General features: G+C 39.4%; 1 protein-coding gene and 1 long non-coding RNA gene across 2 annotated transcripts in view; one reads left to right on the top strand and one right to left on the bottom strand.

Annotated features, from left to right (window-relative positions):
* The window catches only part of LOC308664801, a 118044-nt gene extending 97839 nt beyond the window's left edge, over nt 1–20205 (top strand). The window contains exons 4-5 of the long non-coding RNA XR_014025744.1: nt 18936–19028; nt 20149–20205. This is a non-coding gene — a long non-coding RNA (uncharacterized lncRNA). The remainder of the gene's footprint in view (nt 1–18935; nt 19029–20148) is intronic.
* NIBAN1 (niban apoptosis regulator 1) overlaps nt 1–27935 on the bottom strand; it is a 153279-nt gene that overhangs the window by 85181 nt on the left and 40163 nt on the right. The window contains exons 2-3 of the mRNA XM_081322307.1: nt 20136–20266; nt 18864–18995 (exon numbers count right to left, since the gene is read on the bottom strand). Of these exons, the coding sequence (XP_081178433.1) occupies nt 18864–18995; nt 20136–20266 (263 nt within the window). The remainder of the gene's footprint in view (nt 1–18863; nt 18996–20135; nt 20267–27935) is intronic.

Below are 27935 nucleotides of genomic sequence, written 5' to 3'. Positions count from 1 at the left end.
AAAAATTTTTCCCCAAAATCCATTTTATCTAAAACTTTCAACAAAAATTGCCAATTCAATTGATCAAAGGCCTTTTCAGCATCTAAAAAGATTAGCGCTGCAGAGATCTGGTTGTGCCTTTCCAAAAACTCTAACACATCAACTATATGTCTCACATTATTTTTCATTTGCCTACCACTAATAAACCCCGTTTGATCCCCATGAATCACCTGTTGCAGAACCCTCATCAGTCTATTAGCCAAAACCTTCGCAAATATCTTATAATCTGTATTTAAAAGCGATATCGGTCTGTAATTTTTAACTTGAGTAGCATCCTGGTCTTCCTTCGGAATCAAAGAGATAAAAGCTGTTCTCCAAGACGGTGGCACCTTTCCCCCCCTCTGAATTGTCTGAAACAGTTCCTTTAACGGCTTTATCATCTCAAATTGTAAATTTTTATAATAGGCCGCAGTCAAGCCATCCGTGCCTGGCGCTTTATCCACCTTCAGTTCCTTAATTGCTGTAAGAATTTCTTCTTCTGTAATCAGTTGATTAATCCCCTCTTTTTGTACTTGCGTAAGAACCGGGATGCTAGCATTCTCCAAGTATATATCAATATCTTTTACATTAATTTCCTCTTTAGTATATAATTTCGAATAAAAATCCACAAAAGCATCCTTAATAAGATTCTGTTGAAACACAACCCTTCCTTTATACTCAATCTTATCTATATTAGAGGCCCTTTGTTTTTTCCTCAGTCTATAAGCTAACCATCTGCCTGGTTTATTAGCGTTGCAAAAAGTATTGTGCCTAGCAAACCGCAGATTGGTTGCCACTTGATCTGCCATTAATTTATCAAATTGTCCTCTTAGCAGTCTAATAGCCTCCTTGATCTTCACATCCTCTGGATTCAAAATCAAAGCCTTTTCTTTTTCCTTTATTTCATTCTCCAGTTCTTTCCTTCTAGTTTCCACTGCACGTCTATGTCTATTATTCATATATATCAACACCCCTCTCATATAGGCCTTGCTAGCATCCCAAACCATGTCCATAGAGGTACCCTTATTCATATTAATCTCAAAAAAATCCTTCATCCGTTGTTTACATTCTTCCACATTTCTCTGATTTCTAAACAAATTCTCATTTACGCGCCACGAGCGCCTGTCTCTTTTCTCCTTATCAATCTCCAACCAAACTGGACTGTGGTCAGAAATAGTTCTTGCACAAATCTTCACCTTTTTAGTTCTCAAAAAAAATATCATTAGTCAACAAAATAAAATCAATCCTCGAAAAAGATTGGTGTCTGTCAGAATAAAAAGTATAATCCTTCTCCTGCAAGTGTCTCTCACGCCAAATATCTCGCAATTCCAGGTCATCCTTCATTTCAAAAAAAGATTTAGGCAGTCTAGCATGACTTGGAATGCGCTTAAAAGCTCCAGCCTTGTCCAACTGTACATCCAAAACACCATTCCAGTCTCCCATAAAAATAAAAGATTTATAATCCAACTGGGTAAGCTTTGTGTGGAGTAAGCTAAAAAAATCAGCTTGTTGTTGGTTAGGTGCATATAATCCAACTAGAAGCGTCTTTTTACCTTCTAACAACAGCTCAATCATAACATATCTTCCATGCTTATCTGCTTCAATTAAGTCTGCTGTTAAGGCACTTTTAACATAAACAACCACTCCATTTTTCTTATTCTCTGCAGAGGCAACAAATTGCGTACCCAGTCTCGAGTTCAATAAATGCTTTTGATCCAAAACTCTAATATGCGTTTCTTGCAAACATATAACATCTATCTTAAATTGTTTTAAATATTGAAAAACTTTCTTCCTCTTCTGCGGTGAATTTAGTCCATTAACATTCCAGGTTAGGAATTTAGTTGCCATGCATATCCTCCAAAAGCTCTTGGACCACAGCTTTGATAGGACTAATTTCTTTAGGCCGTGCTCCTCCCACAGCTTGACTATATGTACGTTGTGAAGAATCTGAAGACTTTTGCTGATCTTGTTCTTTTATTTTCTTTGCTCGTTTTAAAGCAGCACGCGTTACTCTTTGCTCTCTAGGATCATCCAAAGAAGTTGTAGCTTGATCTCCTCCAGCACCACTTTCCTCTGTTTCATCCTCTTGATGTTCTCCTTCTCCAGCTCCCTTTCCAGCTTCCAGAAGTGTTAATGGGGTTGCTTTTAAGACATTATTGTAGAAATCACGCGCTTGCTTCACAGTAATCAGCCGATACCTTTTACCTTCATGCATCACCATCAGCCCATCTGGAATCTCCCATCTGAACCTTATATCTCTTTGCTTAAGCTCATGCACGAGAAATGTATAGTCCTTCCTTCCCCTTAAAATCCTTGGAGGAATTTCTTTTAAAACCAAGACTTCTTGTTCAGCAATCACCACTTTAGCATCATAGGCAGCTTGTATAACTTGATCTCTAATCTCTCTTTTTGCAAAATAAACCACCACATCTCTAGGCAACTTTCTCTGTCTAGCAATCCATGAATTCACCCGAAACACTTTATCCATAGCTGCTCTTATTTCAGATGCTGGCTGGTTTAATACCATTTCAAGAGCCTCAGAAATCAGCTGCTTTAAATCTTCTTTAATATTCTCTTTTAAACCTCTGATTCTGACAGCAAACTGCATCTGGTAATATTGGGCTAGGCTTAACTCCCTTTCCACTTTGTCTCTTGCATTTTCATTCTCCCGTGCTTTTACTTCTAATATAGCATTCCTTTGAGCCAAATCATCCATTTTTTCATCTAATTCTTCCACACATTCCGCCACTTTATGCACTGAAGACAAAATGTCTACCTTCATCACGCTGAACTTCTGTTCCATCCTCTCTTCCATTCTCTCCTCCAATTTCTCCAATTTCTCCTCCATCTGTGCAAATCTATCACCCATTGATTGATTGATTGATTCCAAAAGTTTATCCAGAGCATCTCGTAAGTCCTTCGATGTCAGCGCTTCAGGAGGGTGCAACGCCTGTAGTGATGATTGTTGCACCGGCGAGGATCCACCGCTCCGAAGAGTTTTAGGGGGAGGTTTCGCCGCCATCTTTTAGTCCTCAATTATGACGCACTTTCACTTAAAGTTTAAAAAGTCCAACAAGCTAGAGAGTATAGTAAAATAATCCTCTTCACCTTTGCCTCTTGTACCGCTCTGCCTGCTCCTTTAAATCATAGTCCTTTCTTCAGGCAGGGATGGTTCGCAGACGCCTGGCGCTGCTCCAAGAAGTTCGGAGCAGAGACGCCGGCCAGCTGGGAGCAACCCAGGCTTCGGGGGAGTTCAATCCTTCAGCCGCCCAAGCTCCAAGCTCAGCGGCCCCGGAGAACTCTACCCCTACCTGGGGCCTCACCCCCTCCTCTTCTCCCGAGGAGGGGGCTTCAATTTCGCCCGAACAGCTGATCGGCGCTGTTTCGGGCGAAAAAACAAACAGCTGAGCCGCGGGCAGCCCGGGAAGGCTGTCTTCGGCGCCGCGCCGCCACCGGAAGTCAGGTTTTGCTAACTTTTATCGCCAATTCATCCCCTCCTTTGCCGAGATTGCCCTACCCCTTACAGAACTACTCAAAACAGGCAAAGGAGGAGGGAAGCTGCAACCGAGCCAACCACTTGCTTGGATGATGAGCTGTCAAAAAGCTTTTGAGAATTTGAAAAGACTATTTGCTGCTGAACCAGTCCTAAAAGCATCCATGCCCAGGGGAGCCCTTTGTAATCCAAGCTGACGCCAGCGACATTGCAGTCAGACTTGTATTACTGCAAAAGAACAAAAGTGGAGTCCTACAACCCTGCGCCTACACCTCCAAAAAATTCACTGAAAGTAAGATGAGATGGGCAATCTGGGAGAAGGAGGCCTTTGCCATTAGGTGGAGCCTGTTAAACTGGAAACACTATTTAGAGGGGAGCAAGGTGCCATTTGAAGTATGGACAGATCACAAAACCTAGAGGCACTGAAGACCCCTGTTAGAATATGTTGTTGAAAAAATGGTTTGTTTAACAGAGTATTATTAATACACAGTGGAAGTTGTACTGGGACTTTTAGGCAAACAGTAATGTACTAACACGAGTTTTATAACTTATTTTTACTCAGACAACAAAAAGAAACACAGTAAGAAATAGTCCAAGTATCAATCCAGTATCATGCACATAAAAAGTCAGTCCATAAAAAACATAGTATCAAAATACAAAAGCTGCTTACCAATATCAAAACAATATACACTGTAGTAAGCAGTTGATTCTTGAGAGAATAAATATCAAGTTAGCAAACAAGAGAACAAGAGGTATCCAAACACTAACATCAAACACATATACAAGAGCAACTACGTGTAACATCTAACTCTCTTTTATGTGGAATAATTACAGCCACACCCTTAGGCCATTTAACTCCTTAAAGGTGCTTTTACTCCATTATATAATATTGTCACCCAAATCAAGTTTAATCTCTAACAATCTCCCCTTTTGGGTGGCATATTATACATATATTTTTACAATCTCAAATTACACATATCACAAACAGATTTATGCTTTATAGCACCCTGAGCTTTAGTAAACTGGTCAGCAATATTATCTTCAGTTGCACAATATTCCAGTTTAATCAAATTATCTTTAACACATTGTCTGACATTTAGATACCGTAGATCCGTATGTTTTGATCTAGTTTTCACTGCAGCATTAGTTGCTAATTTTATAGCTGCTTGATTGTCTTCATACACTTTTATTGGTTCATTACAATTTAAACCCATATCAAACAATAATTGTTTCCATACCAATAGCTCAGTACATAATAAAGATAAACAAGAAAATTCGGATTCAGTTGTTGATAAGCTTATATGCTTCTGTCTGTTAGACCTCCATCCTACTAAAGCGTTTCCCAATAATACAACCAATCCTGAAGTGGATTTCCTGGTTACAGTATCAGATGCAAAACTAGCATCTGCAAATGCTTTTAGTTCCAATTCCTTTGTTGGCTCTAGATATAGAGAATAATGTATGGTGTGTTTCAAATATCTTAAAACTCTTTTCGCACCTTGCCAACATCTGGTTGTAGGATTCTCACAATATCTAGCTAAATGATTAACCGTAAATGCTATGTCAGGTCTTGACCAGTTACATAAATACATCAAGCTGCCTATTAATGATTGATATATCTTTTTATCAAAGACATTGCTGTTATCTGCTGAACTCTCAAAACCTTGAACCATAGGTGTTTTTACTGGTTTACAGTTTTCCATATTATAACGTTTCAGCAAACCATTAATTTTCTTAGCTTGAGACAGTTTAAATCCTTTACTAGTCCTGACAATATCCAGCCCTAGATAATGACTAATAGCTCCTAGATCTTTTACTCTAAATTTTCTTTTTAACCCTGAAATTATTCTTTCAGTTTCTGTTTCATCTTTTGCTATAATAGCAATATCATCAGTGAATAATAATAACAATGATCATTCACTATTTTGCTGTTTTATAAATAAACAAGGATCTGCAATACTAGCTTTAAATCCCAAACTATTTAACTCTTTTACTAAACATCTATTCCACTCATAACCTGACTGTTTTAAACCATACAAACTCTTATTCAGTTTCCAACAGTACCCTACCTTACTTTCTATTCCTGATGGAACTTTCATATATATATCATGGTTTAATGTTGCATGCAAATAAGCAGTTTCAATATCTACATGTTTTATACTATAATTCTTATTTGCTGCCCAAACTAAAGCAGCCCTAAGAGTGGAAGCTCTTAACGTTGGGGAAAATACTTCATCATAATCACTATTATTCTGTGCAAATCCTTGAGCAACTAATCTTGCTTTATGTATTACCTCTCCTGTAACACTTTCTTTCAGTTTAAAAACCCATTTACATCCAATTAACTTTTCTGTTTTAGGTATTTTAACCTCTTGATAAACATTAAGATCTTGCAAAGACTTTATTTCTTTATCCATAGCTACTTTCCAATTCTTTCTTTCATTCTCAGGATACATTTTTATTTCTTCAACATTAGAAGGTTCAATGTCTATTTGACAAATTAAACCTGCCTCGAAACGATCAGGCTGTCGCCTTTCCCTGTTAGACCTTCTGAGAATTATTGGACTTATAGGTACATTTACATTATTATCTTCTTCCTCTCCTGTCTCCACTATCAGTGGTTCATGTTTGATCTCTCTAGCAGGTTCCTCCTCTTCTTTATCACTTTCATTTGAGGAGTTAGTTAAATCTTGTTGAGGAATATATACAATATCTTCTACCCTTTCCCAGCCTGACTGTTCTTGAAAAACAGCGCTAGAACTACAATAAATGTTTTTAGTACCTTTCTCCCAGAACCGATAAGACTTATGGTTTAACTCATAGCCAACAAAAAATAATTGTTTAGCTCTATGTTCTCCTTTATTTCTTATTGAACTTGGAATATGTACCCAAGCAGGTGTCCCAAATGTGTGAATATAACTAAGATTTGGTTTTCTCTTATACCATAAGGTATAAGGAATTTTACCTGTAGCTGAACTAACCACATTGTTTAAAATATGATTAGCACATTTTGCTGCTTCTCCCCATAAGCTATCAGGTAAACCAGAATCTTTAATCATAGATCTAATCATAGCTTGCAATGTTTGGCCCCTCCGTTCAACAAATGCATTATGCTGAGGTCTATAAGGAGCTGTACGTCTATGCTCTATTCCCTCTGAAACTAACAGCTCATTGAACTGTTTATTAACAAACTCAGTTCCATTGTCTGTTATTATGGTTTTTACATTTAACTGAGTTTTCCTTTGTACAAACTTGAGCCAATTAGATATTGTTTGTATAGTTTCAGTTTTTGACGTAAGGAGATAACAGAACCCATATCTGCTATAATGGTCTAAAATATTTAATATGTAGCAAGCACCCCCTAAACTGGGTTTCATAGGACCTATCAAATCCATAAATACCAGTTCTAATGGAGTTGTGGTTTTAAATCCATCTAACCTATTAGCTGGTGCTGCCCTGCTCTTTTCTCTACCACATACGTTACACTGCAGATATTTCTTACAAGCCTTTAACTTAAACCCATTAGACAAAGCTACAGTTCTTTTTAGTGTATTAAAATTCACATGACCCAATCTTCTATGTAATAAATGAATACATTCATCATGTGGTTTTTGATTTGTACAAGTAGTTGCCATTATTATAGGATCATTGCTAATTACAAACAAACCGTCTTTCATATTAGCTATTAAGTTCACTTCATTCTTTTGAATAAGACATTCCTCCCCTTGGAAAGTAACTTTAAAACCTGCTTCCAATAATGCCTTAACTGATAATAGATTATAATCACATCTGGGAACATATAGCATTTCCAAATTTTGTTTTAAAAATGAACAGTAAACCTTACCCTCTCCAGAGACCTTGACTCTCCAGCCATTAGCCATAGAAATATATTTTTTACTAGACCTTATATTCTCAAAATCCCTTTTTATTTTTGAAATACAGTGTGTAGCTCCACTATCTACCACCCACCAATTGTGGTTATTAGTAGTTCTATTAGCTACAGCTACATTAATCAGCTTTTTATTCTTTCTATGGCTTTCCTTTCTCTGACAATTACTATTCTGACAAAACTTAGCAATATGTCCCTTTAACCCACAATTAAAGCATTTCCTTAAAATATAAGCAGATTCAGTCTTCTTTATTTCTTGTTGCAATGGCTCTCTCAACTGTTTTCTCTCCATACGACATCTTGATTCTTCCAACAACCTTCCAGTTATTGAAGAAACAGTTAGGTCTTCTTTGGACAAAACCTCCAAGGACGATACAAAGGCATCGTAGCTCTCATCCAATGATGATAAAATGATGTAAACCTGGTGAAGCTCTGAGAAAATAAGTTCTTTTTCTTGCAGTTCCAACAAAGTTGCTTTTATAAAGTTAAGGTGAGCTAACATATCGCCATTCTTTTCCAGTCTAGCTCTAAATAGCTTTCTGGTAAGATTTATATGAGCACCAACACTGTCCCGAACAAAAATCTTTTTCAACTTAGCCCAACATTTAGCAGCAGATTCTTCTCCACGCACATGGACTAGCTGTTGGTCTCCTAATGTTAGCCCAATGATAGATAAAGCCTTATCATTGTCTTTATTGAAGTCTACAATCTTCTTATTATCTTCTTCATTAGTTGGATCCCAGGCAGTTACATCAGGAGGATTATGGACTATTTTCCAAAGACCTTGATTTTGTAATAGCAAACTACATTGTGTAGACCAGGATACGTAGTTTGACCCATTAAGCCGGGTAATGCAGAATGGATTGAATAGTCCTTGTGCCATTGTCTGAATTTGAAAACTCAGTTAGGAAATATAAATACAATACTGTGCCTGTCCTCAGCACCACACTGGATCTGGGCCCATAACCCATTGTTAGAATATGTTGTTGAAAAAATGGTTTGTTTAACAGAGTATTATTAATACACAGTGGAAGTTGTACTGGGACTTTTAGGCAAACAGTAATGTACTAACACGAGTTTTATAACTTATTTTTACTCAGACAACAAAAAGAAACACAGTAAGAAATAGTCCAAGTATCAATCCAGTATCATGCACATAAAAAGTCAGTCCATAAAAAACATAGTATCAAAATACAAAAGCTGCTTACCAATATCAAAACAATATACACTGTAGTAAGCAGTTGATTCTTGAGAGAATAAATATCAAGTTAGCAAACAAGAGAACAAGAGGTATCCAAACACTAACATCAAACACATATACAAGAGCAACTACGTGTAACATCTAACTCTCTTTTATGTGGAATAATTACAGCCACACCCTTAGGCCATTTAACTCCTTAAAGGTGCTTTTACTCCATTATATAATATTGTCACCCAAATCAAGTTTAATCTCTAACAACCCCCCCACAAACTGTCCCCAAAATAAGTGCAGTGGGCATAGTACTTTAATCATTTCAACTTCACTCTAAAGTACATACTGGGAGGAAAAAACTTTCTTAGCTGATGCACTATCCCAATTGCCCCAGTAACAAAAGCGAACACAAAGAGGTCAACAAAGCAATTATCCCCAGTTCACAACCTGCGGCACAACTCACACCTCACAGAACCCCTAATCCTGATGGACCTGGGAGTGAAGAAGATAAACCAAGAGCTCCTCACCGATCAAAGGTTCAAAGATAATCAAACCTCCTTAACATGCAGGGATGGTTTGGCATACAAGGGGGAATAGAATAGAATCTAACTTTATTACGGTCATAGACCAGCAATAGATGTCACTTCTTACAATATATTAAAAAAATAGTACTGACATTAATAATAAATAATAACATCCCTGTTAAGAAAACTCATGTTCTCAAAATGTTAGGGTCATTCCCTAGTTTATGTGAGTGGGAAGCGGCATACAAGGGAGGGCGGGAAACTGTATCTGCCTGAAGCCCTCTGTCTCAATGCTCTCAAACACAGCCATGACGTAAAACAGGCTGGACACTTCAGATATTTAAAAACTCTACACCTCATCCGCCGGCAATTTTGGTGGCTGGGGCTAAAACGAGATGTGGAAAACTATGTCAGGAGTTGTGCCATATGTGCCACCATGAAAAGAATTCCAGGGAAACTCTTGGGTTACTGCAGCCGGTGGCAGACCTTCTCAACCATGGGAAGAGATAGCTATGGACTTTATTTTATTTTATTTTTTCAAATTATATTGATTTTCTAATATTACATTCACATATTTGAAAAGCAATGTGGTGGCTGGGTAGTAGTAATTCAATTACATACAGATATCATTAGTACAGATTTCAAATTGCTACCATAAATATTTCCTCTCGTTTTCCCTTCATAAAGTAAAGGTAAAGGTTCCCCCGCACATGCGTGCTAGTCGTTTCCGACTCTAGGGGCCAGTGCTCATCTCCGTTTCAAAGCCAAAGAGCCAGCGCTTGTCCGAGGACATCTCCGTGGTCATGTGGCCGGCATGACTAGATGCCAAAGGCGCACGGAACGCTGTTACCTTCCCACCGTAGTGGTCCCTATTTTTCTACTTGCATTTTTATGTGCTTTCGAACTGCTAGGTTGGCAGAAGCTGGGATGAGTAACAGGTGCTCACTCTGTTACGCGGTACTCGGGATTCGACCCGCCAAACTGCCGACCTTCTGATCGACAAGCTCAGCGTCCTAACCCACTGAGCCATTGCGCCCCTTTTTCCCCCTTCATATATACTGTCTATTTGTAAATTTAAAGACCAGTTTTATCCTATCAATCACATGGAAAATAACTTTCTTACATATATCCATAGTTTTTTTAGTTTACACATATTCTAATTGTTTTAACATGCAATATTTTAGACAATCAACGACCTAATAGATTTTTCAATTTTAATTTCCACTAACATTTAGATTTAATGTTTGGTATTTATCATTCGCAAGATTTTTAGTATACAGGTGAAAGTCGAAAAATTAGAATATCAGCTTGAACTATCTTGCTTTGCATGTAATGAGTCTATCTCATATATTAGTTTACCCTTTTAAGTTGCATTACTGAAATAAATGAACTTTTGCACGATATTCTAATTTTTAGAGTTTCACCTGTACTCCCAATTCATCTATCACCATTCCTCACAAAATCTAATATTCAAAACACATATCCCGTTTACTTAACTTCTCACCCTCTATGTCAACAAGTTAAGGATACAATATGATATCCTTCCTTTTTGCTAATTTTCAGGGGGTTTTTTAAGTAGTAATCAAAATTTCTTTTTATTTCAATATTTAATACTTCCTCTCTTCCTTTTTGTATATGCTATCTCTTGCTTAAACTGATAATTTTCGTTTTTAACATTCCATATAGACCTATTTATTACTTTCAACAATACGTTTTTAGCTTATCTACATTATTCACTGTTGTTGTTGTTGTTAGTTGCGAAGTCGTGTCCGACCCATCGCGACCTTATGGACAATGTTCCTCCAGGCCTTCCTGTCCTCTACCATCTTCTGGAGTCCATCTAAGCTCACTCCTACTGCTTCAATGACTCCATCCAGCCACTTCATTCTCTGTCGTCCCCTTCTTCTATTACCCTCAATCTTTCCCAGCATTAGGCTCTTCTCCAGTGAGTCCTTCCTTCTCATTAGGTGGCCAAAGTATTTGAGTTTTAGCTTCAGGATCTGGCCTTCTAAAGAGCAGTCAGGGTTGATCTCCTCTAGGACTGACGGGTTTGATTGCCTTGCAGTCCAAGGAACTCGCAGGAGTCTTCTCCAGCACCATAGTTCAAAGGCCTCAATTCTTTGGCGCTCAGCCTTTCTTATGGTCCAGCTTTCACTGCCATACATTGCAACTGGGAAGACCATAGCCTTGACTATACGCACTTTTGTTGACAGGGTGATGTCTCTGCTTTTTAGTGTGCTGTCTAGATTTGTCATGGCTTTCCTCCCCAGGAGCAAGCGTCTTTTAATTTCTTGGCTACAGTCCCCATCTGCAGTGATCTTGGAGCCCAGGAAAATAAAATCTGTCACTACCTCCATTTCTTCCCTATCTATTTGCCAGGAATTGAGAGGGCCAGATGCCATGATCTTGGTTTTCTTAATGTTTAGTTTCAACCCAAGTTTTGCACTCTCCTTCTTCACCCGCAACAAGAGGCTCTTTAGTTCTTCTTCACTTTCTGCCATTAGAGTGGTATCATCTGCATATCTTAGGTTGTTGATGTTTCTTCCGGCAATCTTAATTCCAACTTTTGATTCATCTAGCCCTGCCTTTCTCATGATGTGCTCTGCATATCATGCCCATTTTTGCATGAAACGTTCCTTTCATCTCTCCAATTTTCTTGAAAAGATCTCTGGTCCTCCCTATTCTATTGTTTTCTTCTATTTCTTTGCATTGTTCATTTAAGAAGGCATTCTTATCTCTTCTAGCTATTCTTTGGAATTCTGCATTTAATTGGGCATATCTTTCTTTTTCTCCCTTGCCTTTTGCTTCCCTCCTTTCCTCAGCTATTTGCAAAGCTTCCTCAGACAGCCATTTTGCTTTCTTGCATTTCTTTTTCTTTGGGATGGTTTTGGTTGCTACCTGTTGTACAATGTTGCAAACCTCTGTCCATAGTTCTTCAGGCACTCTGTCTATCAGATCTAATTCCTTAAATCTATTTGTCACCTCTACTGTATATTCAACAGGGATATGATTTAATTCATACCTGACTGGCCTAGCGCTTTTCCCTACTTTCTTTAATTTAAGCCTAAACTTTACAACAAGAAGCTCATGGTCTGAGCCACAGTCAGCTCCTGGTCTTGTTTTTACTGACTGTATAGAGCTTCTCCATCTTTGGCTGCAGAGCATATAGTCAATCTGATTTCTGTGTTGACCGTCTGGTGATGTCCATGTGTAAAGCCGTCTCTTGGGTTGTTGGAAAAGAGTGTTTGCTATGACCATCGTATTCTCTTGACAAAATTCTATCAGCCTGTGCCCTGCTTCATTTTGTACTCCAAGGCCAAACTTGCCTGTTATTCCGGTTATCTTTTGGCTTCCTACTTTAGCATTCCAATCCCCCATGATGATAAGGACATCATTTCTGGGTGTTAGTTCTATAAGGTGCTGTAGGGCTTCATAGAACCGGTCAATTTCATCCTCTTCAGCACCGGTGGTTGGGGCATAGACTTGGACTACTGTGATATTGAATGGTTTGCCTTGGATTCGAACTTAGATCATTCTGTCATTTTGAGGATTGTATCCCAGTATTGCTTTTCCTATTTTTTTATTGACTATGAAGGCTACTCCATTTCTTCTGAGGGATTCTTGCCCGCAGTAGTATACCTGATGGTCATCTGAATTAAATTCACCCATTCCTGTCCATTTTAGTTCGCTGATACCTAAGATGTCAATGTTTAGTCTTGTCATCTCTTGTTTGACCACGTCCAGCTTTCCTTGATTCATGGATCTTACATTCCAGGTTCTTATGGAGAAAAAATCTTTACAGCATCGGACTTTCCTTTCACCACCAGACATATCCACAGCTGAGCGTCCTTTCGGCTTTGGCCCAGTCGCTTCATTCTTTCTGGCGCTACTAGTACTAGCCCTCTGCTCTTCCCCAGTAGCATATTGGACGCCTTCCGACCTGAGGGGCTCATCTTCCAGCGTCATATCGTTTTGCCTTTTGGTACTGTCCATAGGGTTTTCATGGCAAAGATACTGGAGTGGGTTGCCATTTCCTTCTCCAGTGGATCACGTTTTGTCAGAACTCTCTGCTATGACCTGTCCGTCTTGGGTGGCCCTGCACGGCATAGCTCATAGCTTCATTGAATTACGCAAGCCCCTTCGCCACGACAAGGCAGTAATCCATGAAGGGGTTATTCACTGTTACATGACCTTTATGCACAAATCAGTATTCAAATTAGCTATTAGTATTTATACTGCTAAATTTTAATGACCAATTTTTTTTCTTTATCTCAGTGTCAGAATCCAATTATATTTCATTTCTATCTATCTTCTCTGATTTAAAAACCAAGCCTTACTATCTCCTGGATTCTGTCATATGAAAAAGGGGAGGGGGTACGCATGGGGGTTTTACTACTTTCACTTCCTGTCTTCACCACAAAGTAACCTTTTGTTGATTCACTTTGAGTTGCTAACCATAACAATTAAGCCATCTGCCTTTCATCCTATGCCTCTCTGAAACTCTTCTCTTCACTGACAGCAAGGGAAAAGGGGAGGGGGAAAGAGAAGAGGATTGAATGATCGTGCTGAGGGAGCCGGACTGATGTTATTTTTCCTGAAGTAACACCTAGAAATCTGCCGGTTTGGATTGCCTGGAAGAACTGCGGGGGGGGGGGGGGCTGCTTGGAAACACTTTAAAACATTGAATGGTGGGGGGGATCCCCCAGATCCTGTTTAGCATGCCTTCAGTCAGTCTCTCTTAATAATGATTCCTGTTAGAAGAAACCGCTTCCAAGAGTTCTGTTTTTTTAAGACGTAGATTGAAGTGGGTCCTTACATAATGTGTTCAACATACACATCTTATCTATTTAAGTACATTCTGTTTCAGATTTCAATAAGATGGTCGAATCTCCATTCTTCTTGATTCTTATTCTAGCTTTTTTCCTTTGCCAAATTATCTTCCATGTCCTTGTTTTTGGGTCATTGAATATCATGTATATTAATTGATATTGGCAAAACCATCCGGTCACCATTTTTTTGAGAGGACTTGTAGATCTAGCTACAAGGTCGTCTCTTTATTCTTCCATATCGACCTGGTTGTTCTGAATTGTTTGTCTTCTCATCCAACTGTTCTTTTTCTAGATTGCCTAGTTCCTTCTGAGTTGTATAAGAAATCTTTTCCTTTTTCCAAGTTGTCAATGTCTTTTCTAGATTTTGAAATATCAATATTTGTTGAATAGTAGATTCTTCTGTCATCGTATTTGAATGTTTCATTTTTTCTATTGTATTTTGTATAGATGGTTCTTTAGTTGTGATCAAAGTTTGGGCTTTCCTATCTGGGCTGTCTTCTTGTTCCTTCTCAGAGCCTCTTAGTATTTCATTGGTTGTGGTAAGAATTTGGATTAGTGTTTTCAACATAGCGAGTGTTTGTTGATCTTTATCCATAAATAAATTTTGTTCCTGGTCTTCTTCTATATTGGTATTTTAAGCTAAAGGCTTTACACTTAGAAAATCCAAAAGAGAGAATTTTTTTTCTAGGTAGGGAACACTAAGCCTTTCACAGCTGTTGTTTCAAAGTTCTCAAGGTTATGTATCTTATCTATTTCCCTGGGCAGTCAGCCAGGCCCCTTTTAAAGTTTCCCTTTGAGTCCCAAAGTTGTCTTATTCTTTTCAGTTTTTCTTTTTTCTTTTCATAAGAAAGAATCTTATTATAGAGATGATAGAGATTAAGTTATATATACCAACCACTCAGAGAGTCACTTTCATGCAGTTGTGCCATGACACAAAATCAACAGGACATTTTGGATTTGTAAAAACACTACATTTAATCAAAAGACAATTTTGGTGGCCAGCCATGAAAAAGGACTTAGAAAGCTATGTGGCCAATTGCCCAACTTGCACAGCTGCTAAGAGGCTGCAAGGGAAATCACCCGGACTGCTACAACCAATGGTAAATCCCTCGGCCCCATGGAAAGAAATATCCATGGATTTTATAGTTACCAGAAAGCAATGGAAACACTGTCATCTGGGTGGTTACAGATCTGTTTTCAAAGCAAGTGCATTTTATCCCTTGCTAAAAAATCCCTATTGCAAAAATCTTAGCAAAACTATTCGTTCAGCAGATCTACAAATTGCACGGGGCACCCCATCGCATCATATCAGATAGGTAAAGGTAAAGGTAAAGGTTCCCCCGCACATGTGTGCTAGTCGTTTCCAACTCTAGGGGCCGGTGCTCATCTCCGTTTCAAAGCCGAAGAGCCAGCGCTTGTCCGAGGACGTCTCCGTGGTCATGTGGCCGGCATGACTAGACGCCAAAGGTGCACGGAACGCTGTTACCTTCCCACCGTAGTGGTCCCTATTTTTCTACTTGCATTTTTATGTGCTTTCGAACTGCTAGGTGGGCAGAAGCTGGGACGAGTAACAGGCGCTCACTCTGTTACGCGGCACTCGGGATTCGACCCGCCAAACTGCCGACCTTCCGATCGACAAGCTCAGCGTCCTAACTCACTGAGCCACCGCGTCCCTATCATATCAGATAGGGGAGTGCAATTCACATCAAAGTTTTGGAAAGAATTTTGATCCCTCTTAGGAACCACCCATGGACTGTCATCTAGTCATCATCCTCAGACGAATGGATCAACTGAACGTTCAAACTCAGTACTTGAGCAATATTTAAGGTGCTTTATTAATTTCCAACAAATGAATTGGACGAACCTACTTCCTTTCGCACAAGTTGCCTACAACAATGCAGTCCACTCAAGCACAGGCTACACTCCCTTTCAAGTAGCCACTGGCCAAAGTTTCAACCCTATGCCAGAACTAACCCCAAATGTACTGGCAATCCCATCACTGAAAGAATGGATATCCCAATTACAAAACACCTGGCCAGTAGTTAGGAAAGCCTTAGACAAAGCTAGACAGGCACACAAAACACAAGTGGATAAAAAAAGAGTCAAACCTAAAACATTCACTGTAGGAAAAATGGTATATTTGTCTACAAAATACCTAAAATCCCTACAGCCTTGCAAAAACCTGGTCCAAAATATATAGGACCTTTTCTAATTAAAAGAATCATAAACCCAGTAACAGTAGAATTAGAATTGCCGAAGAACATCAGACAAATACACCAAATCTTTCACTTCAGCTTGCTGAAACGAGAACAACAATCGCACTTATGGCTAAAAATCCCACCACCACCACCTCCAATCATAGTTGAAGGAGAACAACACTTCAAAATAAAAGAAATTCTAGATTCTAGGAAATACCATGGGGCAACCCAATACCTAGTAGCATGGAAACACCTTCCCTCTTCACAGAATGAGTGGGTCCACAAATGACATGTTAGAGCACCCAAACTGCTAAAAAGCTTTCATACAAAATTTCCCAACAAACCTGACTAACCTATATACCTGTTTTGTTCTCTCTACAGATGGATCTCTCCTATTTTTAAGGGGGGCAAGATGTCAGAACCCATTCCTATTTCATTTCTATCTATCCCTTCTAACCCAAAAGCAAATATCACCTTTTCCTGGGTTCTGCCATACTCACAAAGGGGAGGGGGGATGTGTCCGAGAGTTTATTGCCTCTGCTTCCTCTATCCGCTACAATGTAACCTTTTGCTTTCATCTATTGCCTTTGCTTCCTGTATCTGCTACAATGTATCATTTTGCTCCCCTGAGCTATATCGCTCTCCGAACCTATCTCCCTAAACTGTCAGCTGGAACAAGGGAAGGAATAAAGAATGCAACCTTCGTGCCTGCTTTGTTTCTGTGATCCCAGAGGAAGGTGTGAAGAGCCATCAACCATCGCTGTGTGATCTGGAGACAGGCCATTGTTATCTCCCCTTTTCCCACGATGGACCTAACACTTGGGGATTGGCCATCCCACACTGGCCGGATGGACTATGGGGTGGCTTGTTGCTTGGGGATACCTTAACCTATCATTCTGCACGGGAAATCTCAGATCTTGTCTGTTATGCCTGCTATCAACTACTCCTAAAAGTTCCTGTTGGAAGAAATTGCTTCCAACAGTTTTGTTTTCTTAAGATGTGGGATTCAAGTGGATCCTGACATGATGCAAGTGAACCCATTTCTTAGTTGTATTTACTGTTATGAATTCCATATTGCTGCTGGTTGTTTTTCCCCAGCTGCTATTTATAGTTTTCTTAGATTGTTTTTATTCTGTTTTTAAGTATTATTAACTATTCATATGCGCTTGAGATGAAACCCATGTGCATTAGTATCTTTTTTTGAAGATGAAAAGCTGGAAAGTAACCATTCCAAAATTAAGATATTGTATTCATCATCACATTAATTATGGATATAATTAAATAATCAAATCAAGTCTTTTAAATACCTAGGCATTTACTTGGAAGTTTCCATCACAGAAATATCAAATTTATAACCTCCCAGGATGGCACAACAGTCTGCTAATCACCGATGACAACTTCATGACTTTCAGTAACCTTGCTTACCTCCAGTTGTCTGACCTTGAAAACATCTATCTCTAATCACATAATGAGAATACATCAAGCTACAAAGTGGGAAAGAATGCAAACAAATGGGATAGTTGGTGGAAAAGACTGATGTCTTTTGGAGGTGTTGATTTCTCAAAGGCACAAAGGAAATCCTAGACAAAAAAGGATTGGAAAATGGCAATACTCATATACAGTTTATGTACCTGGAGCAGAATAATTTGAGCTCTGGATAAAAAGACAACCGCTTTAGAATACTAACATTTTCTTAAAACTGTTTTTTAAAAATGGAAAACAACATACCATGTTTCCCCAAAAGTAAGGCCTACCACAAAAATAAGCCCTAGCTTGATTTTTTGGGGTGGGCCTAATATAAGCCCTGCCCCCAAAATAAGCTCTAGTTTTGGGACAAGGCACATACCTAAAAATCAAACTAGGGTGGGGGTGGGAGGGTGGAGCTGCCCCACACACCCCGCACCCACTTACCTTGCAGCCAGGCCTTTCCTCAACAGTCCACTTCTTCTCCGGCATCTTCTATAGTGAGGCCTGCAGTTCTCAGTCACAGGCCTTTCCAGAAGGCCTCTGCAGCCAAGAACAGAGTTATGGATTCAGTCCATAGCTGAGTTCTGCAAGACCTCTGCAGCCGAGAACCGAGCTATGGTTCAATCCATAGCTCGGTTCTCAGCTGCATAAGCCTTTCAGAAAGGCCTGACTGCAAGATGCAGGCCAGAATGCACCTACAGAATGAAGCTGTTCCTTCAGCCAATAGAAGTGGACGGGCTGGGAGGGGATGTCGGTGAGTTTAAAAGACATCCCTTGAAAATAAGACCTGGTGCCTCTTTTGGAGGCAAAAAATAAAATAAAAAATAAGACAAGGTGTTATTTTCGGGAAAACATGGGTATTATAAATTTCCATCCTATTTTACTCTATTTTTAAGGTTGGCTATAAATGTTCTTGAAGGACAGAAATCATGGGTGGCTATGGCTCAAGACTTTTAAGGGAAGGATGTCCAACTGCCACGAAGTGGGGGGGGGCATAAATATGGGTTGATAGAAAATCTCCAGGGTGGACTTCAGGAATGAGTTAGCAAAGCACCTCAATTCTCATTTTGTCAATGTGTAAATTAGTATTTTATTTTACACATCTGCCTATAATATACTCCAAGGGTTACAAATGTGCCCAGTGGCTCAGAAAGTATACACATTCACTAGTTTTGAATTTCAGAATAGAACCCAACAGATCAGCAGTGCTAAGCATCATGCTTGCCTCAGAACTTAATAAATCAACAGTGTACCTCTTTGCTTTCAAAGCTTTCCACGGTGTAAATATTTTTAATTACTATGTATCTCTCTTTCCATTTCTTCAGGTCTTCAGCAAAATGTGACACCTCTCCTTCATAAAGGACCATGCTGGATGATCCAGGTGGCTATAGAAAAATGATAACAAGAAACAGAATGAGGTTCTTACAAATATTATGTTCCTTTTCTTTTATAAAGTGGGCGAAAGGGTGTGAACTTCAAAATACTGATATGAACATATGAGATTTTTCATGCTACTACAAGAAGATTATACTGTATCTGAGCTCTGTACCCTCAAATTCAGCTTTCAGAGGAGCCTGACTATTCTGCTTTCAATAGTCACTTGAGAGGAAAAGGGCTTGGAAACAAAACCAATTTACAGTATTTATTTAGCTAGTTAGTTAATTCATTAAATTTATTAGCCATGACGTCTGTTTCTAAATGGCTTCATTTTCTCTAACCTAAAGTACATGCTGATATATTTTGCACAGGAATCTAGGTATTTTCAATCATTTGTGGTTCAACAGAGTTCTTGGGAAGCACAACATAGGCTCTTGCGAAATAGATGCAACTCAAAGAGGATAACTGTATTCATGCATTAAACCATAGTTTCCTCAATACTGGTCAATTAAACAAACCTAGAATAGATAAATTGGCATCTTGAGTAAGGCATACATTATCACTCACACAGAAATCTTTTTTGCATAATGCACAAAGGCAAAACCAAATGAAATCACATTCTGGCTTAGCTTGATGTGTGAACTAGACCACAAATGAGGACATGATCAGCCAATAACCTCATAGCCAACTATAACCTTCAAACAAAGTTTGCCAGATTGTTATATAATAACAACTACAGAAAGTAGGAAGGGAACTGGTGCATCAGAACTCAAATGGAGATGATAGCAACATGCATAATGAAGAAATGGCCAATGGTAATAGTATTTGGGGATAATCTTGGGAGACTGGGCAGAGATGAAGCCAAGGAAATGGTCAGATAAATGCCAGCTTAGCCTGTAGCAGGAATGTAGATTGGGTGAATAGCTCAGAAGGGATTCTCTGAGTTTCATAGGCTGTAAAGGGAGATAGGGAGATAAATGTATTTTGGGACTTATGAGACTTTGTTTATGTAGCTTTACAATTAAGTAGAATTAGCTCATCTGTCTGTGTTTCCTATCTAGTCCACTTTGCAAGGCTGATACCAATAGCCCAAAACATGGGGTGGAAACATAATATTCATAAGATATATAAATAATACTTTTTGTTACCTTTGTTTTTAAGAATTGAGACTGCAGATCTCTATTTTGTTCCAACTCATTCTGGATCTGTTTGCAAAAGGACATAGCATATTGGCGCTTATAGTGTGGGCTGAAGTTTTTGATCACCGCTTCAGTCTTTCCTGAAAAGGTATGTAAAATATACATATCACATTTAGGCTCCATTTTGCTTACAAGGGTATGACTCCCATTCCCAAACTATTTTAGAAAAAAATTTCTGCAAAAGGGCTATAAAACTACAGTGGTACCTTGTTACTCATCTTTAATTGGTTCTGGAAGGTGTGATGAGTACTAAAAACAATGAGTATCAAACTATTTTTCCTCTAAGGAATAATGAAATGAATCACAGGGCAGCTGGCACCAATAGGTTCTAGCTTGTGCATTGAGTATCAAACAGTGAATACCGGGACAAAATTTTCAAGTCAAAATGTGTTGAGTACTAAATTTGATGAGTTTCAAAGCAGTTAAGTACCAAGGTACCACTGTACATGTATCTGTACTGAGAAGCAAAGTAAGGTTCTATTATGAATGTTAATGTTCCCTGACTAAATAGGCTTTTGTTTTATCTGACCTAATCCTGTTCTGGCCTTTTTCTTAAAAACATGAAGAAACAGATATCACCTAAAGAAATCTCCTTATTCTTGTGCAAGTGTATTTGATTAGCTCCAGAAGCAGATAACAGTCCTCAAGCATAACACTTTTGCTTATCTGATTTAGGCCACACGCAGAGTTACAGATCTATTTCCCTCCTGCTTCTAAAGGAGAAATACTGTAGCTATTGAGAATGTAGCACTTAATTTGGGACTCAAACAGGGGAAACCCAGGTTTAAATCCAGCCTTAGTTACAGGAGCCCCTTGGGGAACTTTGACTAATCATGTTCTCTCTCAAGTCTAGCCTCGCTCATAGAAGGATTATTGATTTATTTCCAGCATATATATAGTTGCCCCATTTAAACAATGCAACCCGAGAAGCATGCAGTAAACTGATAAACAAAAATAACCCCAAACAAAATATCATCAACTAAAATAAATATAACAATTAATTAATAATCAAGAATTCAAATATATCATACCCTTCCATGTAAGAATTCTACGCATCTTGACCGAAAGGAAACAGCCAAATTTTCATTGTCTTTCTAAAGCCTTGCGCCATATGTATAATCTGAGATTGCAGTAATAGGAAATCTTAACTGAAATATCTATACTGCAAATCTAAATCTATATATCTCTCTATATAAAAATCTTCTTGTTGGGACATGGAAGTTTCTACAATGGATGGAGACATCCATATGATTGACCGCCCCTGTTGCAGTTGAAATATTTCCTATTACTATAATCTCTCAGATTTGATTTCCTATTACTGTAATCTCTCAGATTTTTAAACAAGAAACACCAAAGAAAACATGATGAGAACTCTCCATTTCTTGAATTTCTTTGATCTGTACAAATTAGCCAATTAAGAGTTTGTTACATCAGAATGATATCTCGTGCAAAAATGTTCGAGAAGCGAACCTCTATAGAAACGATCAATAGAAACAATCTTTTTTATCCTGTATATATTTCAAAAGATTGGAGAAATGCTCTCTCCCCACCCCACACCCCCAACCTCTTGTGCCCCCTTACTAGCACATTTCCAAATTTAGTATTGAATCTCTGGCATGCATATTGCAGCTGTTTAAGGTGAACTGCAGCCAAGTTTTTCAATTAATGTGCTAGACTTCTCTGCTTGTCCCCAGCTGGGGAGTGAAAGGATAGCCAAGAACTAAAGGAGGCAAAGATTTCCTTGGAAATCCTGGAGAAGCATGATCAGGATCCCAAAGACAGGGTCCAGACTGTCATCTCCAGATGCAACTGAATTACACGTGCCAGGATTTTTTGAGCTCTCTGACCCAGGCTGAGAATTTTAACTGGGGTTTTATTTTCAGGGATAATTTAATCTTTTAATTCTCTTTTAACTTTGTATTTTATATTGATATGATTTTAAAATGCCCTGTAAACCGCCCTGAGTCCTTCGGGAAAGGGCGGTATATAAATCTAATAAAATCTAAATCTAAAAATCTAAATTTTTAATCTCTCAAACAAGAACCTTCCCAAAGGATGGAGCAATTATTCTTTTACAAAGCATATCCCTATGGAATTCTTTTCCTCATGTTGCTCTATTTCCCAAACATATGTTATGGTACTCCTAAGTGCTACAAAATCCCAAGAAGGTGAGGTCTCAAAAGCAGACAGAATTTTACTGCTTGAGGTCAAGAATCAGCTTGCCTCCCCTCTTCTGCACATAAGAGCAGTCATGCTGGTTTTGGCTGAAACCCAATGAGCTGAGCATTCAATATCAACCAGTGGCCAGCAAAAGGTAATAAAATTTTTTCCAAACTTCGAGAAAAGGACTGTAAAGGATTATTGCACTGGGACCATGGTAAAGGTATTCCTTGACAGTTTATTTAGTGACCATTCAAAGTTACAAAGGCACTGAAAAAAGGTGACTGATGACTGTTGCAGCACCTCCATGGTCACGTGATCAAAATCCAGACTTTGGGCACATATTTATGATGGTTGTAGTGTCCCAGTTATGTGGTCGCCTTTTGCAAACTTCTGACAAGCAAAGTCAGTGTCAACGCTGCTAACATCGGATGTTCTTGCTTTGACAACAGATGAAAATATAGTCATCTTTTCTCTTTTGTTTTTAGAGTTAGTTGATGCTGGGAGGGGGGATGTGGATGAGAGTCCAGTTAGTCATAACAATAATAACTCAGCCATGGGAATCCAAGATTATTGCACCCAGAGTTGATAAACATTTGGCGGGCTGGAAAGCTGGGGAGAAAGTGTGCGCTTCAAGCTAATTGGGGAATGTGATTTATGACTGTTAATTGGAGGAGGGAATTGTGCTTTGCTACTTTGTGCCCAGGGGAGGGGAATTTAGTTTTTGGCTTTAACTATGTAGTGCTGATACTTTGTTTCTCGAATAAAAGATTCTTTAAGGTAAACAATGCCTTAAAGTTCTTTTGAAGAGTTTCATCTGTCAGAACCATGACATTAAGCCAAAACCTCCAATTTTTACCTAACTATCTTGGGGTCTCAAGCCCCAGTCCCTGTCCCTAGAATTGAGGGATAGACCAACAAAGATTCGGGGAAGATCTCAGCATGGAGAAGGAAGGAATGCCTGAAACCAGCACCCTGACAGCGGCTGCTACCCCAGAGGGGGGAGCACAAGCCAGTGTGCCAGTGGAGAAGGAACTTTTTCAGGCCTCTCAGTTGGGGGCAAAGCCCAAGCCGCAAGGGCAGCTGATCTGGTCGTCAGAATGGACCCTACCCAGTAGAGACTCCAGACACCTCGAGATGGCCTTGCCACAATCAACTGCTTCGAAGGTGGATGAGGTTGAGCTGCCAAGAGGAGATTCCAGCACGTCGCATTCCCCAGACTGGTGGAGAACCACAAAATTGTCTACCGCTGAGGACTTGGGTAAGTGGAAGTACCTGTCCATAGCCTGTAGTCAATCATTGGAGAAGTTGGTGGAAAGATTTGAGGAGCTAGAAATGAAAAGTGGAGAACAACCTTCCCCATATGCGAGCGATCATGGTAATCAGCGAGGCAGCCACCAACTCCTGCCAAGGGGAACCCCCATCCCACCTGTGCAGATCAGGCAGCCTCCCTGTCCTTAAAGCCACTGACCATGGCCATCAGCCCCGCAGAGAGAGACAGTTCCAGTCACTGCCCCTCCAAAAGTCCAGATCGCCCACAATGAGATAATAGCCCGAGCCGTCACCAGGACAGCCACACCCTGTAAAGCCACTGACCATGGCCATCAGCCCCGCAGAGAGAGACAGTTCCAGTCACTGCCCCTCCAAAAGTCCAGATCGCCCACGATGAGATAATAGCCCGAGCCGTCACCAGGACAGCCACACCCTGGATTGACACGCTTACTATCCACCCAGCCTGGGGCCCTTACAGCAATGGGGGATGTCACAGCCTCCCCAGGTGGGAAGCCAGCAGTTGGTGGTGGTCCAGCAGCCGAGCTGGGGGTGGCCGCAGCTCCCAAATGTGCAGCAGCAACTGGGGGTGCCATTACAGCAGCCACTAAACCCAGTGGGGGTCATACAGCAATTAGGGATGCCACAGCTGCTGGCAATGCAGCAACAGCCGTGGGGGTGACAACAGCCCCCAAGCATGCAACAACCACTGGGAAGGTTGCAACAACTGGGGATGCGGCAGCCGCCATGGGGGGGCAGAAACAGTTGGGTATGCAACATCCATAGTGGGGAGGCCAGCAACCACTGATGGCATTACCTTTTAGAGCAACCTTCAGTGGGGACCCGGAGAAGCTGATCTTTTTTCTCAGCCAGGTGTGCTCTCATGTGAAGCACTGTGCCTATTTCTATCAGAACCCAGCCACTATGGTCGACATGTTTGTGTCCAGCTTGGAAGAGGAAGCATCTGAGTGGCTGAACAATTTATATAACGAGCAAGCACCCGAGTTGGAAGACTCCCTGCAAATTGTCCCCGAAACAAGTACAATGGGTGCAGTACTTTAACCGTTTTAACTTCACTGCATGGTGCACCTAAACGAATAATCTCTGGTAGGGGGGTGCAGTTCACAGCTAAGTTTTGAAGGAGTTTTCTTTAACTAATTGGCTCATCTCAAGGACTATCATCTGCTTTTCACCCGTCTACCAATGGGGCAGCTGAATCTGCGAACTCAATGGTGGAGCAATATCTCCGATGCTATGTGGATTATCAACAAATGAACTGAAGTGACCTCCTCCCTTTTGCAGAGGTGGCTTACAATAACTCTGTTCACAGCAGCACTGGCTTCACGCCTTTTAAAATGGCCACAGGAAAAGAGTTCAGCCCAATACCTGAATACCCCCGTGCCCTCCACTTCCCAGACACTTGATCAATGGGTGAGGGGGTGGAAAGAAGTTTGGAAAACCACGAAAACTGCTTTGAAACAGGTAGATAAAAAAGGGCTCCTCAAAGAACATTCCAAGTTGGGGAAAATGTTCAACTAAATATTTACAGCTTAAGTTACCTAGTAAGAAGTTAGGACTGAAGTACTTAGGACCCTTCCCCATTGTAAAGATCATTAACCTGGTCATGGTGGAATTAAAACTTCCTAGGCTATTAGGGAAAGTTCATCCTGCTTTCCATTGTAGCCTACTGAAACCTTTTTGGGGTTCCACCTTAAGACATCCCCCTAAGAAGGCACCCAGACCCCTCGTGGTGGCAGGACAGACTCACTATGAAGTAAAGCATATTCTTGATTCTAGAATTTTTATGGGAAAATTGCAGTACTTAGTGCAATGGAAGGGATATTTGTGGTCTGAGGCCACCTGGGTGAAATCTAGTGATGAAAAAGCTGTCAGATTCATTAATAGGTTCTATAAGAAACACCCTAATAAACCAAGAGGCAACCCTTAACCTGTGTTTTTGTTTACATTACAGGATTTGTACTTTTTGTAAGTGGGGCCGGATGTCAGTGCTGCTAACATCGGATATTCTTGCTTTGACAACAGATGGAAATGTAGCCATCTTTTCTCTTTCGTTTTTAGAGTTAGTTGATGCTGGGAGGGGGGATGTGGATAAGAGTCCAGTTAGTCATAACAATTGGGGAATGTGATTTATGACTGTTAATTGGAGGAGGGAATTGTGCTTTGCTACTTTGTGCCTAGGGGAGGGGAATTCAGTTTTTGGCTTTAACTATGTAGTGCCAATACTTTGTTTCTCGAATAAAAGATTCTTTAAGGTAAATAATGCCTCGAAGTTCTTTTGAAGAATTTCATCTGTCAGAACCATGACAGTCAGTGAGAAAGCCAGATTCACTTAACAACCGTGTTATTAAATTAACAGCTGCAATGATTCACTTAACAATCCTAGTCAAGAAAGGTCATAAAATGGGGCAAAATTTACTTAACAGTTTTGCTTAGCAAACAGAAATTTTGGGCTCAATTATGGTTGTAAATCGAAGATTATCTGTAGTCCATACACCATGGTCGAAGAGCAATAACGATCCATTTTCTGAACCACAGAAAAATTATCAAGCCCATCTATAACAGATGCAAATATTCAGTGAGTTTATCAGCGTATAAAAGCCTATATATAGTCATATCCATACACAAAGTATCTATTAAATATCTTGCTGTCTGCTCATTGTGAGGCCCTTCCTGGGATTTACATTTGAACTTTTCCATTCCTTGGAAATATCCTAAAGCTGATCCAATTTTTTCCTGCTCTTTCTTTCCTAGTCTTAAAACAATGCATATAAACTGAGGTACATACAGTTTTCTGGCACTGAATGAAATCAGTCCCTTCCTCTGCAATGAAACATTGCTCATTCAAAGCCATTTTCTCACATCTTTTAAAAAAAAGGTTATTCGAATGAAAAGCAACACGGTAGCTTCATTCACGTTGCATATTAAGCCCTGGCTTTTTGTGAAACAAGTTAAAGAATAAACTGCAGCCATTTAATGGAAATCAGCCATTGCAGTTTATTCAGTGAATCGTGGTTAAACTAGGGACAGCTTAGTAGATCAGTCATTTAAAACAAGTTCCAGTTGCTTGCTAAGTTCAGAACTTCACACCACACTGAAATTCTAAACTGATTTCCCATTCCCCACTGACACACTAGGATATCCATGAAATACACATCTGGGCTCTGATTTCCATTAAATGCAAACTCACCACCCTTTCCGTTTTGTCATGCACACTAGACTGGAAACTCTCTATGCTTAGCAACATCTGACCAGGATAGAAAATGTTTCTTCCCTAAGCAGATGAAAAAGCAAATTTTGCAGCCACGAGTTTAGTGAATACAGTCGCATCTAGATTTCTTCCCATTTTTCCCCAAGGCTTTTTAGCAGCAAACCCCAAAATTATAGTCTTCAGAAACACCCATAGACAATCCCAACAACACTGGAAAGGTGTAGTATTGAAGCCAAGAAGATTTCTGCAGTTTTGAATGTTAGAGTTTTACTACATTTTTTAGGTACTTAAAATCTTTGGGCAAACCAAATAATAATTTTGTTTGCTAGAGAGAAAGCCTGAGTCATTGAAGTTAAATGTTTACATGGCAATTATTTGTTCTATTGCTAAATTTAAATCTTTGCAACATTAACAATGATTTTTATTGCTGCAGCAACCATTCACCCACAACGTTATGTGCACATGGCCTAACAGTACCTGAATTTATTCACCAAAGCACATCTAATGGCCATTATATGAAAATCACTTTCAAATGACTCCCTATGATGACTGTCACAAATCCAGGGTCCATAGAAGCCACGGTGGTACACAGAAGCCATAGATGGTAGTCAGAGATGTCCTATTTTTTTAAAAAAACACACACAACAAAATGGTCAAACTCTTATGTGATTCTTAATGTTAGAGGCTTCTGCTTTTAATTTTAATTAAAATTTAATTTTTTATTTTTAAAAATTGAAAACTTCATTTTAAAATTTGTTTTATACAATTAAATTTATCTGTTCTTGGCTTTGCTTTCTGTTGCATTTTTTCGAGCTGTCTTGAAAGAGTTGCACAATGCAGGAACTACTTTTGACAGGGTCCTACTTTGTTTTTCAAAATTTACCACTGGCAGTTATCCTAATAGAATTATTAGTTTTATGCATTTATCAACACTTCATTTATCATTTTATATGTCATATAAGTTAGAGAACAGTGGATCCAAAAAGAAATTTCATCTGTTTGTGTGCTGTCAATATCCACTTTTAAAAAATTATTTTTAAAAGCATGATACATATTCTCAATCTTGTTAGTAAGGAGGAAGACTACTCTTG

The sequence above is a fragment of the Vipera berus genome (genome assembly GCF_964194415.1).
Source record: "Vipera berus genome assembly, chromosome: 3".
NCBI classification, from domain to species: domain Eukaryota; kingdom Metazoa; phylum Chordata; class Lepidosauria; order Squamata; family Viperidae; genus Vipera; species Vipera berus.
The sequence above is the reverse complement of the archived record's forward strand: the minus strand, read 5'-3'. Positions and strand labels throughout refer to the sequence as shown.